The sequence below is a fragment of the Theobroma umbraticum genome, unplaced genomic scaffold (genome assembly GCF_002168275.2).
Source record: "Theobroma umbraticum cultivar Fairchild unplaced genomic scaffold, ASM216827v3 scaffold_228.0, whole genome shotgun sequence".
Taxonomy (NCBI): domain Eukaryota; kingdom Viridiplantae; phylum Streptophyta; class Magnoliopsida; order Malvales; family Malvaceae; genus Theobroma; species Theobroma umbraticum.
Window position 1 is genome coordinate 479,135 of NW_018397274.1, and position 13,535 is coordinate 492,669.

Genomic DNA, 13,535 nt, shown 5'->3' on the forward strand with positions numbered 1-13,535 from the left:
ATCAGGCACATCCATGGTTCCAAGACATTGAATGGGACAGATTATATCAGATGGATGCTGCTTTTATACCAGAGGTTAACAGTGACCTAGATACACAGAACTTTGAAAAGTTTGAAGAGGTTAGTAGTAAAGGTTTCTCTTACTAGGTTACTGTGGAATAATTTAATCCATGCAGCTGACCATATGTAGCAGGAAAAGGCTTTGGTTATGTTGTTCTTGTACTATGTTAAGTGTTGTTTTCAGTAGTTTAATCTTCACATCTCCGCACTTGAAATGCTATTTATCTTTCTTCCAACTTGTGCAAAGTTGTTAAAGGATTGCATCCCTGTGCACATTAATCTTTAATTAACTTCATGTGGTCTGTACAGAAAAAGAAAATGGATGGTACCTTTAAATTGTTATAAATTTCTCATGCTATTTTTTGCTAAAGGTGTGTGAAGGTTTCTCAGAGATGCATGACCTTTGTGTTTGTTTACCAGTGCTAGCTTCAATGAAGCTGATGGCTCTGGGCGTTCCTTTCACCTTTAATTGCTTTTTCTGTTTCCTTTTTTTTCTTTTCTGCCTACTTATGTAACAATTTGTTCATTGATTGCATCTATAGATGGGGGCTCAAGTACAAACTTCTACAAAATCGGGTCCCTGGAGAAAGGTAACTTAAAATCTTTTGCATCAATCTCCCCACATCTTAGTTATACTTCAGACTTAATTTTCATTTCACTTGTGTACATATTTTGGGTTTTTTTTTTCACAATGTCAAAGCTATATATACTACTATGCGCTTGCTTTTAGAGTACAAGTGGTTCTTTACTAAAAAGACATTGAGGTGAACGAAATCCCCTGATAAGTGGGAAGTGTATGACCAAATTTAGGCTCTTTATGGTCAGTATGCCTTCTTTGGACAATTTGCTGCTATGTTTATCATTGCTCACCTTTTTTTGATCCATGATATATATCATACTCTGTGTGCATTTGGTACATGGAGAGAATACGATAGGATATAAGATAGAATAGAAGTAGGTAATCTTATATTATCTTATGTTTGGTGTAGAAGATTAAATGTAACATATAATAAATTCTTAACCAATGCCATTGTCTGTTGTAGATATGATAAAATATATGATAACATGAGACTTTTGCAATTGGCAAATTTATTCCTCCCTATACATTGCATGCTAAATAAATTTAAAGGAAAATGCAAGTTTTGAAGGTAAAATAGGAAACATTGAAATAATAATTATTGGTTGGGAATTCATCCTCTAATCTTTTCCCATAGGATTCAGTAATCTCTTCTACTTTATTCTGAAAGAATGAGTAATCCACCCATCCGATCCTCCTTTTGAGTAGATACCAAATACTGTATGCTATAATTTTTTATCTTATTCTCTCTGTCATCTTTTGCATCAAATGCACCCTATAAGAATTATATTATACTTGCCTTGTTTTATATAACATGCATTTATACCTGATATTTGTCTTTAGGTGCAATTATGCTGCAGCCCAACTTTTTCTCCACATTATATATCTGTAACAATTGATAGATCTTTGACTTTTTATTTTCAAAAATTGCAGATGCTTCCGTCGAAGGATGCTAATTTTGTCGGTTATACATACAAGAATGTTGAGATTGCCAATGAGCATCATCTTCCAGGCATTGGTTTGTATCGACAAGAAAACTGACTTTTGTTTTGGGTTCCACTGCTTGATATGATTCAAAAGTCAACTATACTAAGCTAAGGATTCAGAATTGTTAATAATACTATTTGTTAATAGGCTAATATAATTGCAATAATTCTATGCGGTATGTACCTTTTTTGGTTTTGTTTTAACTTTCTTTTTGGAATTTACTTTATGCATGTGTTTTAGAAGATCGGAATGTAGTCTTTTTTTTTTTTTTTTGCATTTTCTTTGCCATCCTTTTCACTATAACACATGTTTAAATAAGGCAAAACAAACCGAACTATAATAATAGTATTATGATGATGATAATGCAGTGACAACAGTAACAAGATGTAAGGATGGGTCGTTAAAAGTTGTTATTCCACATTTTTTTTTTTGGGTACATTGAAAAACTTGCTAATATTATTATTAACTTTTTCATTAGTAGTTGTAGTAGTATCAATAGTAGCAATAATAGTACTAACACCATAGTAGCAATAACTATGCAATAGTAAATGCAGAAAGCACATACTACAACCTACTTTTTAGGTGCTTGAAAACATTTCCCCCCCTTGAAAACTGCTGACTGTTACATGCATATTTGATTGCAGCTGAGTTGAGGAAGAAAAGTACTGCACCTAAGAGACCTTCCGTGAAGTCATTGTTTGGTAATTGAGTTCACTCTTACTGCTAAGTACTACTAGTTGTTTTTGTTTTGTGAGTCACTTCTTCACTGTTTGCCTGCTTGTCCCCATTTTGCAGAAACTCCAAGTCCTCCTGATCCCCCAACAAAGGGAAGCTATCTCAACCTCTTGCCAACTCAATTAGAGGAACCTGAAAGCCCGGTGCCTGAACATCAATCTATTAGATCCGCACAATATTTTCGCAAACATTTGCAAAGATAGCAGAAAAGATGCTTTCCGTAGGTAAATTATCCACAGCAAATTGGGAATGAAAATATTTTTCAACGTTGCAAATTGGCAATAAAACAGGTTGGGTCATCATATATATGTTAAAAGATTCTTCTTTGTCTAGTATTTAATTATTATGTGAAAATAGCATTATGGTCATTCTCGGTACAGCAGGATATAGATGGAGGAGTTAGATTTCTTCCTGTAAATCGTTTCGAGATGTGCTTTTGGAGTAGATAATAACCTCTGTTTATATTGCCTATAGAAAGATGAAGGGAGAAGTTTAAGTGATCAGTCTAGGTTGTTCATTATTTGCCCATCACACCAGTAACTATAGGAACAAATTATACAGGTATCTCATAAATGTTCTCTCTCGCTTTTCTTAAATTGATTGTTCTACATCATAACAGTGATTGTCGTGGACCTCTAGTGAGACATTCAAATTTTTTTAAGCTCTTTCATAGTATAATTATTTTTTGTATGAATGCCGGTTATGTAGTTATACTAAATGGTACTATATTTTAACGATTATATATTGAGTTTCTGTTTCTGGTTGCATGCATGTTTGTTCTATGTTATCAGACAGACATGCAAGCTGCGTTTCTGCCCATTCTTGGTTTTAAGTGAGTCTCACATGGACTGTATACTATACACCTAGAGATTCAACTTTTGTATGTAGCAAAATGAATTGCTCTGAGACTTTTGTCTAGCTACTGAGGATGATAAAATAGGATATACTATTTCTCAACCCTGTTAGCTATGCCGGAGGCTACGAGCATGCAACAGAGGTGTTGTGTCTTTTCCGTCTGAAGGTCGACTATGGTCCGAGCAACATAAAACATACAGAGCTGGGGCTTGAGATGGATATGACGATCAATAAGACAATTGTTAGGCAATAGCTGCTCCATCATGCTTTGAGGTAGCAATGGAGAAATGATTGTGTGACTAGAATTTAGGTCTTTTGGTGGGAGATACAAACACCAGTTTGGTTCTAACTTATTTTGTGTGGTTTTGGTGTTGTGATTGAGGTTATATAGAAGTTCAACTTTGAGTAATCTCTATACGACTGCTTTTTGCAAATGAACATTTCAAAAAAGGACTAGAATTCGAAAATTTTTCATTTGGAGGTTTCTACTTTATAATATATTGCAAAGGAGGCAAATTGCACTTGGTTGTGCAATTAGAAGACCAAGTGGCAATTTTCAGATATAGTAACCAATAGTAAATAATTTAAAACTTGTACCTTAGTAGGAAAGGTAGAAAGGTTTTTGAGGCCAAGAAATTTTCTATATTAGGGATTTGGATCAGACACTTGTGATGGGTATGTTATAGGCTTTTATCTATGTAAGTGTGATTATTTAGTTGGTTCGAACTTATACTTTTAAATTTAAATTAATCAAATTTTATTAAGAAAAATTGAATCAGTTCGACCGATTTTATTGATTTTAATATTTTATATTATAATTAAAATTAAATAAATTAGATTACATTAGAAGAATTTAATCAATTTTGATTAATTGATTCGATTTCAGTCGTCGATTAATGCTTGTGATACACCAAATCTCCATGACCCTCAAGGCAATATCCCAAAGTAACTATAATTTCTTGTAAAATACTTGTAGACATGATCACAAGTCACTTAAAAATACTTTTGTTTGCATTACAAGTCAAGGAATTAATGCCTATGTGTCCCACTTTTAGATCATTGGTTTTCATATTCAATCAAATTTAGTCATTCATGTTGATGAATTGGTAGAGCAAAAATCACCTCGACATCCATATGATCAACTCTTTGTAGGCCAGATGGGACCCCCCATTTTTTTGTTTCCTTTTCTTCTCTGTTCCTTCAAAAAAGGTTTCACCCTTTTGTAGTGTTTCGATATGATCATCACCCCACCCAACTCTAGACTTCTTAGTTTCATTTCTTAATCCTAGAGGATCACAAAAATGAGGCTAAGAAAATGACTAGCTAGAGCTATGCTCAATTACTAGTAATTGCTTATATGATTGCATTTTCAAATGAATATTTCAAAAATAGACTATAATTTAAATTTTTTTATTTAATCTGACAGTATCTTCAATATCAAAAGTTTCATAAAATTTATTATAGATTCATAATATCATTACAGAATTAATATTGTAGTAAATTTCACCGTAATAGGTTTTCATAAAATTAATTACGAGCTAATAATATCATTATGAATTAATACTATAATAAAATTTATCATAATAAATTATTCTAACACGATAACATAATTTCATAAAAATAAAACCTTGACTGGTTCATGTTGTCAGGACTCATCAACTGTTGATGGATTGCTTGTGTTGTGAGGACCCCAATTTTTTTTGTTCTTTTTCTTCTGCATTCCTTGAAAAATGTTTCACCCTTTATAGGATGTTGATATGATCAATCACCCTACCAACTCTAGAGTTCTTAGCTTCATTTCCTACTTGCAAAGATCAGAAAGTGATGCTAAGAAAATGACTAGCTAGAGCTAGGCTCCAAGTCGAGGTGCATAACTCCAACCCTCATTCCTCATCAGGTTTACAGAACAAGCCCGACCATGAAAGAGATGGCAAATGCAAATCAGCTCATGTATGATTCTTTCCCCTTATCTTTTTTCCCCCAATTACTCAATCTTTACTTTTGGATGATTTAACCCATGCATCTAATTAAATTCCCATTATTTTGAACACCAATTTTTTACATATGCAATCAAACAAAAAATATTTGTAATTTAATAAATCTCAATTTTTACTAACCCTAAAGACAAATTTAAAATTTGATATATATTTTACAATCTCAATGTAATTCTTCAAGATATGTTTTATCTGTTAAGAAACGGTTAAATAATGTTGTTTTTAATCCGTTATAATTATGTTATTAGAATTCGATATATTATTAGGAAATATTTCAGTAGGTATGTATATGGAATTGATGCTAATGATGCAAAAGAAAGTATTTAATAAGAAATGAAATTCTAAAATTTTATCTTAATTTTTATAAATAAAAAATAAAAAAGGAATTTACATATTTATTGCATGTGCTAAAATCCAAAGGCAAGTGAAGTGAATGAGTTAAAATTGGTGGCCAACAGGCAAGGAAGTGAGGCAAAATCATAGAGGTTGATACGACCGACCCAATGCTTCTTGGTCCCACCTTGAGCTCGAAATTTCAACAAAATGGATTTATCCCAAAATTTTTTGAATTGGATTTTACATGATCCTCACCAAAACAACCATCAAATCAATTTGTTCTTAAATAAATTTTTTTAATAATTTATTAATTACTTTTTATTTGGTGTTGAGGCCGATGTTCATAACATCTTACACCTTGTTTTAAGTTTGATTTGAATCTAATATGGATGTTCTTAGTTTTATGTTTTTTTTTATATAATTTAAGTCTGATTTTGATTTTAAATAATTTTTTTATTTTGATTCATATTGTAAAGCGTTTAAATAATCTCTTAATAAGATGTTAATAAATATATTTTCGATCTATCGAATTTTAACATAAACCTAATTTTACATCAAAACAATTAAAATAAATTCATTGGATAAAAAAAATTAAAATCTCAAGAAATGATTAAAAAGTTGTTTTGGCGACAACAAGAGGAATAATAATAATTAAAATTAAAAAAAAAGGGGGGGGAAAGAGGGTATCATCATGATGATTAAGACCTCCAATTTTCTAATAAAATAATAATGACACGAGGAACAACTTTATTGTTCCTAACAAAACAAATTGGAGGGTATTTTTTTTTATGTCAAGGTTGAGACCACGATTAAGATCAGCCTTTCAATTAATTAATTCTTGGATTCTATAATGGCTTACTCCTGACGTGTACAAACAAATTGGTACATTATAATTATTAATTAATCATTATTATTCTTTCACACATAAACATGTATATATGCTCTATTATTTTTCTTAAACAAATTTTATTAACTATATCACATATTATAATCATCTCAAAATGATGTTTATCCATCTCTATACTAATTATAATTTAAGTAATTTGTGTGTGAAATATGTTCAAATTTTTTTAAATTATAAAGTATAAAATTATAGTCGTAAAGTTGTACAATCAACACTATCAAAATTATTCAAAAGAATTTTAATTACTTTGAAAAAGTTCAAGTGGTATTAACATATTGTTAGATTAATGGTAGGTAGGAAATCAGTATAACATAATCAAAATTTGACCCAAAAATGTATAAATATGAAGGGATGAAATGATTTAACATGTGCATAGTGTTTTAAGGAAATGAAGTCTTGGAGATAAGATAGCTCAAAGCAAAGCATATGGTAATCACGAATTTAAGAGAGGGCAAGTGGGTGGAGAGGGGCTTTATGCATGCCATCAACTAACCTCATCTCTTTCTTTTCAAAATCATGAGAACAGTATCAGCCATAAACCCCCAATGCCCCCATTTGCTTCTTGTAATGCATTGTGACTATCATGTCATGAACCAAGAATATTGGGAGAAAATTATAAAGAAACAAATAAAAAAAAAAAAGAAGAAGAAAAGGAAACCCACACCATCCCATTCTCAATCACTATGAGAGAACTTTGGACTGTTCTTTTCCCTCCATTGAAGTGACTTCAATTGAAAAAATAAAAATAAAAGGGCATGAAATTTTTCAGTAAAGTGATGGATTTGACAGAACTTGAACCCACTATTCCACAATAATAAATTGAGTAAAAAGTTGCTTGCATTACCATGAGAGGCATCAAGTTTCCCAAAGTCATGAAGCAGCTTTTGACATGTGTACTTTATTTCATTTGCATTCCTAACATTCTTATTAATTAATTGATTATTTTGAGTTTAATTATGCCTAATATAAATGAAAGTGATGGATTAATCCATATTGAGTAGCTAATTTTTGAAAAAACATAGGCTAATCAAGTAAATTTGTGAAACGAAATGTTCAAAATAATTTTTTTTCTTTAAAGATTATAATTTTTTAAAAGAGATATATTTCTTCGTGGATGGTTTTATTAAAACACCGTTGAGACCTATAAATATTTTTTAAAAGCAATCAATCACTTTAAAATATTGTCATTTTTCATCTTACATACTATTTTTTTTAAAAAATTTAGTTCAAATGTATTCAAGAGAATCACAAAAATACAGTCTTTGATTCTCTATTCTTTTTAAGTATTATATACATCCTGGAGATATAGTTTCCTAGAGTTTATCTGCATTTTAGTGGAGAAACTATTATCCCAGTGGCAAATCTTGACATTTGGTTTTGGGAGGGCCAAACTAAGACAGCACTTGATCTTTTTTTTTTATCAGTTTTATAACATATTCTAATATTATATATATATATGCAGCAAATAAATAATCTAACATAATATTGTGAGGGACCTTTGGAAACAAGATTATCAAGTATTGAATCTGAACTAAATATCTAGGCAATCTCTCTTTCATGTCGACTACAACAAATTCATCTTTCATCTTACATTGACAACCTTCATAGCTAAAATTGCTGGCTCACTAGTTTCAGTAGGCACTAGAAGAGCTAAGTATGTTGGAATTGTTCCCTCAACAACTACTTTAATGGATAATGATTAAGCTTATAACATTCTAAAAATTAATGTTCAACATCAACAGAATATGATATTGATAACTAATGAACCCTTGGTAGTTAATTGAATTGAGTTTTTGTCTTGTACTAGAATAGTCTTGCTATATATTAATGATGGTGGTAGTTTAAGATTCTCCCTGTGGTGTAAGATCCCCAAAGGGAAGAAACTGAGCAGTGCATCTTCATCCCCCAAAAAAATGAATGGAGTGAATTCAGTAGGTCAATAGGGTAACACTGACTTACAATATTCTATTTATGAATGAAAGACTTGTGAATATGTATTTCATTAAATGCATGTGGGTTTCACAAACTGGACACATGCTTCGTTTTTACTGTTTTTATGTCAGATCGACTTGAACTGTATTTAATGTATTATACAATTAGTAACTGATAGAGAAAGAAATTTCATAATTAAATAATGTATCCCAAAAAAGAATAGTAAATGTTGAAATAATTAAATACTCCAATATAAAAATAGACACAAAGTTGGATGGATAATAAAAGAAACAGAAAGCTGAGGAACCCAAAGCTTGTGTGAGTATAAATCTCTTTCTCTCTCTCTCTCTCTCCATTGCACATTCCTAGAGAAGAGAAGATTGACAAGAAAAGTCAAGCTTTTCTAATGATTTTTTTACCACTATAGTCTTTTTGTCATCTTTTCCCCATTTATTTCTTCACATCAAAGCAATGAAATCATGGGGGGTTTCGTTTTTTTTTTTGGCTTTATAAGAATGGGAATGCCCTTGCCCATGCCCACATGGACAAAGGTGAAGCTTAAATAATTTTTTCCACTTGAAAAGATGAAAGGGCAAGTCCATCCTAAATCAATCTGCTCACTGAGTTTTCCAGTCATGTCTGATGGACGTACTTGTTTTAACTGTTGAAACCTTCTGTTCCTCAGCTTTCTGTCCCATCCACCAATATTCCAAAAGGAATGTGGGACTCCATCGGGTCTGCTCCAAATCCAGCGGCACTGTCTTTTACTCTCGTTTCCTTCCTAATCTTCTGACTATTCTGGTAAATAACAAGAAAATAAACAAAGGTTGTAGTAGAAAGGTAGGCGGAGATCGAAAATCTTTACCTCCCCACATGCAAATTTCCAAACCAGAGAATTTTAGGAAGGGTTTATAGAGGGACCTTGCATCCATTTGCACCAAACCTAACTTAGAAACAGTCTCGATGTATGTTTGAGTGTGAAACTTTGTTGCTTGTTGCTTTGAATTCAAGGTCTTGCTATAAACCCCTTTTTTGGCTTCTCAGAAGGAAGCGTTGTTGTCCCCTGACGACCAATCAAACAGACTAAATGGATCCATGGCTTTGTTTTCCTTCTGCTCTTCTTCAGTGAATCCTTGTGGAAACAATAGATTTAGAGGGTCCGCCTCTATCTCATCCAAATCAGCAAAGAAATCCTCAGATTGCGCCTGGGAGTCTGGCAGTGCAGGCCTGTTGTTTGAGGCATCCCTTCGCCAATTCAGCATCATCTATATCCAGCTGCTTCTCAATGTCCTCAACCTCTTCTTTAACTGATGCACTTGCAGTTGAGCTAGCAGCAACCGCTGGAGATAAAGCATCATTGCTGCTCTCCTTGAGCTCTTCCTTGGGGTTTAATGAACTTAGGGGCTGCGAACATGGTGAGCTCTTGGAAGAAGAAGCATTGTTTTTGGATGTCTGAGACCTTGTTGACCCTGCAAGAGCATTTCTTTGGGTTGGCATGGATGGTTGTGTTCAGATGTATACGTTATCACCAGCATATTGGGATCAGTTCGGCTGCGCCTACTCTGCTTCTTGCAGCTGAGCAGCCTTTGGAACTGCTGCATCTGTAGTAGCCCCTGGACAAGATTACAAGAATCAATTATTTCAATCAGTGCAAGCCACGAGATTGAAAGCCGAAAATGCATATATATTTAATACTACTAACAAGTAAAGCAAAGAAGAAGAACTTTGTTTTATCATTTGACATTATGCCTTGCTTATCCCAAGCATTAGGCGACAAGCATGTCTTTGTGACGATAATGCAGTGTGCTTTATTTCTAGTTTTCAGGTTTTTAACAAAAGGAAACTTCTCTGGCTTGAGTGTAATTCAATGCGAACACTGTAACCAAAGAAGAAACATGATGTCTGCAGCTTGTCAGAAAGACAGCAGATCAATAGGGAATGCAGCTTTAGTTTTCTTAAGCCAGTTAGTAACTTTCGGGTACTCATCCTCTAATCAAAGAATGATAACCACAACAAACTAGTAATGTTTTAGTAGTATTAGTAGTATATATATACCTTGGATAAGGAGAACCTTTGATGGGTTTCTGCCCATACTTCCTCCATGCCCACAGATCCGAGGGGACTACTTCCCCACTAGACCTGCTGTTGGCAGCTGCTGGTGCTGGAATACAAACCACCTTCTTCGCCTGGCTCTTTCTGCATAATCATGTTGAACAACTGATGTTAAATCTTAAACAAGAAGAAGGGGGAGATGACTTCATTACTGAAGAGCTTGATACCAAAATTCCTAGTAAATTATCTCTCGGGAGAGCAAGCATGTTTGTTTGAGTTCAACTTTGAGGAAGGAACACGAGACATATATATTTTGGATATTTTTCCCTAAAGAAGGTGAAAGCGATAGTACAATAGTCTAAAGACAAAGAGCAATGAACATCATAGGTACCATTTTCAGGTTGGTTAGGGAAGAAAAGTAAGTTGAGATAACTACATGAAAGCTAAGAATTAAGCTATACCTTTTGAGGTTTTGATTAAAGCCTGTCAGGACTTTTATGTTTTTTTCTAACTTTATTTTAAAACTTTCCCACACATAATATTCAGATTCTTATTATGCATATAATAATAGTAATTAATGCCAATAAACCCTAATTCCCTCACATCCTCTCTACATGATTTCATGACAGAAATCTCCCCACCTTCCCCTAAATTCATGCATCATGGTTGTTAATTCATAGCCAAAAAAACCAATAAAATATAGTAAAACCCTGGAAAATTGAATACTAGAAGAGTAGGTTCCTGACCCTTCTTGGTTTTTTTTATAGAGTTTAGTTAATTAAGGAAGTAGAGGATAGAGTCAAGAGTTACAGGATTAAAAAATGGTATTACCCTAACCTTCTCTTGATACCCAGATTCCGCGGAGATGAGATCTGCAGTGGGCCGGAGTTATCAATCAAGCAACCTTTGGAGCTGTTGGCATTAATCATGTCGCTTGGGAGCACAACAGGAGCCTTAATTCCCCTTGGGGAAACACTAACACCAACACCACCAGCAGCAGCCATCAGCGGCGGCGAATCACAGGGGGACACGGCTAGCTTACTAGAGCTAGGAGAGATCTGAATCCGAGAAAAGATGCTGCAGGGACTACTAGTTCTCATGTCATCCTCGAAAATCTTGTCATGACCAACCACGTTACTTGCACCAGAAAAGTTAGAAGTGTCGTCAACAGTTGAATTAGGGCTGCTGAAGTAGGTTGAACCAGCAGCAGCAGCCACGTTGAGCTCATGAAGAAGTGGATCTCTCAAGGTGGAGAAAGGGTCACCGAACGTGTTCACTCTATCATCTTCCATGGCTGATGATGCAAAATTCAATGGATCGGAGGCGGAGGGGAATTGCTGCCAGCTCGAAGCAGGAACATCTGAGGCACCATGACCAGAGCCACACCCCATCGGACCACCACTTGCCCGAACTATATCGTTTAAATCACCTTGATAATTCTCCATCTGTAGCCCGAAGACACTGCACATGCTATACTAACGCAAACAAACACATGTAAGAAACAGCTGATTCTTTCATTTTCCACCCCCCATATCCATATCTAGAGAAGTCTCTGCTCTGTCCTTTTGCTTTGCATCAAAACAGACGTAAACACACATGCAGAAATCTTTCGATGATCAACAACAAGGTAAGAATGGAGATGGGTTTGGGTTATTAACAAGAAAGGAAGCAAAGAAACAGGTTTTCTCTTTGCTTCCAAGCTGAAGGTTTGGAAAACAAAACCAATGTTCTTTCCTCTCAATAACAAGCAAAAGAAGGAATGGTTTTCTTGGAGAGAGAGAGAGAGAGAGTCGCTGACTTTTCATACGAAACTGCTCTTTCTCTATACGCAAACACAAGTTAAAAGATGATAACCCACCAAAACATGAATAAAATAAAATTTAAACCCCAAAAATGATATTCCTTCTGTCATATTTTATTTGTCTTTTATTGATCAAATAAACACAGTCCTATGTTAAATTATAAATTTATATAATTTAATTTATTAAAAAAATAATAATAGACAAACAAAATGAAAAGCCAAAAAAATAAATTAATAAATAATAAAATTAATAAGCTGTCGTGCTGAGGGAATTTATTTATTTATTTATTCTTAGGCCTAAATGGGTCAAATTTATACAACACTTGTTTTGTTTATTTTCTTTTATTCTTTTTTAATGAAAAATAGGGTAAAAAAAAAAAAAAGAGGTTGTAAGAGTTAAAAAGTTTTTTTTTTTTTTTGCAAGAACAAGTGATGGGAAAGTAAAGAGGCGGCAAGTTGCCGCATTTTTCGGCGAAACGTTTCGGGCCTTAATCGATTCGTTTCATGTAGAGGAGGTACCGGGGCGTTTCGTTTGATGGGAGCCTCTCAATGTGATTCTAGCACTTTGTAAAATTGTTTGTGGTATATTTTTCAACCAGCTTGGAAAATGCACACTTTGTATTATTAACCCACTCTCAATTATTTGTTGTGTCTACTACGACACGTCACTAATAATAAATAAAATTTATATTCAATATACAATCAATATTATATAATATTTATATAATGTTATTAAATTATAAAATATTATTTCAAAAATATGTGTAAGGAGATGACAATAGTGTATAAAATTTATACATTGATAATGTATCAAATATAATTTTTAATATATATTATTTATTTTAATATTTTAATTTATATATATAAGTATGTATGTATCACATAAATAAAAATTAAATCAATTTAAACATATTTTTAGAGTACAAATTAAACTAAATCATTAAATATATATGTTTTGTAGACAGGGATAGATTGAATAGCTATCATAATGTTGGAAAAGAAACAAAATGCACTACAAATAATAATTAAAATGATAAAAGAATAATTTTAAAAACTGTACCAGAAAACGAAATAAAGTAAAATTAGGTTTTCTTAAACCAACTTTAACTAAAAAGAAAAATATTTTGCAGTTCAATAAAAACAATAATAATAATAATTAAATGATCTAATTGTAAAAAAAAAGAAAAGAAAAAGCAATACTAAAGTGTCAAAAAAGAGCGATAATAAAAACCAACTGATTGAACAAAAAAAAGGATTTAATAAATTAAGAATTCAAAGAAAATAAAAGAAAAAGTGATAAAAA

General features: G+C 32.9%; 2 protein-coding genes across 2 annotated transcripts; one reads left to right on the forward strand and one right to left on the reverse strand.

The window, feature by feature from the left end:
* The first annotated feature begins 6 nt into the window (after positions 1 to 6).
* Positions 7 to 3,125, forward strand: LOC110427354 (uncharacterized). The gene is made up of 5 exons (XM_021442840.2): positions 7 to 119; positions 602 to 649; positions 1,570 to 1,654; positions 2,268 to 2,324; positions 2,419 to 3,125. Exons 1-5 carry the CDS (start codon positions 51 to 53, stop codon positions 2,559 to 2,561), a joined length of 402 nt encoding a protein of 133 aa, XP_021298515.1. The 5' UTR covers positions 7 to 50; the 3' UTR covers positions 2,562 to 3,125.
* Positions 3,126 to 8,808: 5,683 nt separating this feature from the next.
* On the reverse strand, positions 8,809 to 12,237 carry WRKY14 (WRKY DNA-binding protein 14). The gene is given in 6 exon segments (XM_089785409.1): positions 8,809 to 9,621; positions 9,623 to 9,875; positions 9,878 to 9,950; positions 9,953 to 9,992; positions 10,435 to 10,575; positions 11,269 to 12,237. Coding segments are annotated over 6 exon segments (1,341 nt in total). The 5' UTR covers positions 11,901 to 12,237; the 3' UTR covers positions 8,809 to 9,419.
* Between the last annotated feature and the right edge of the window lie 1,298 nt (positions 12,238 to 13,535).

Excerpts from the sequence above, each read along its gene's own strand:
- LOC110427354 (XM_021442840.2), top strand. The coding sequence starts at position 51 with ATGGATGCTGCTTTTATACCAGAGGTTAACAGTGACCTAGATACACAG. Across the intron at positions 650-1,569 it reads AATCGGGTCCCTGGAGAAAG|ATGCTTCCGTCGAAGGATGC; the intron begins GTAACTTAAAAT and ends CAAAAATTGCAG. Across the intron at positions 2,325-2,418 it reads TTCCGTGAAGTCATTGTTTG|AAACTCCAAGTCCTCCTGAT; the intron begins GTAATTGAGTTC and ends CCCATTTTGCAG.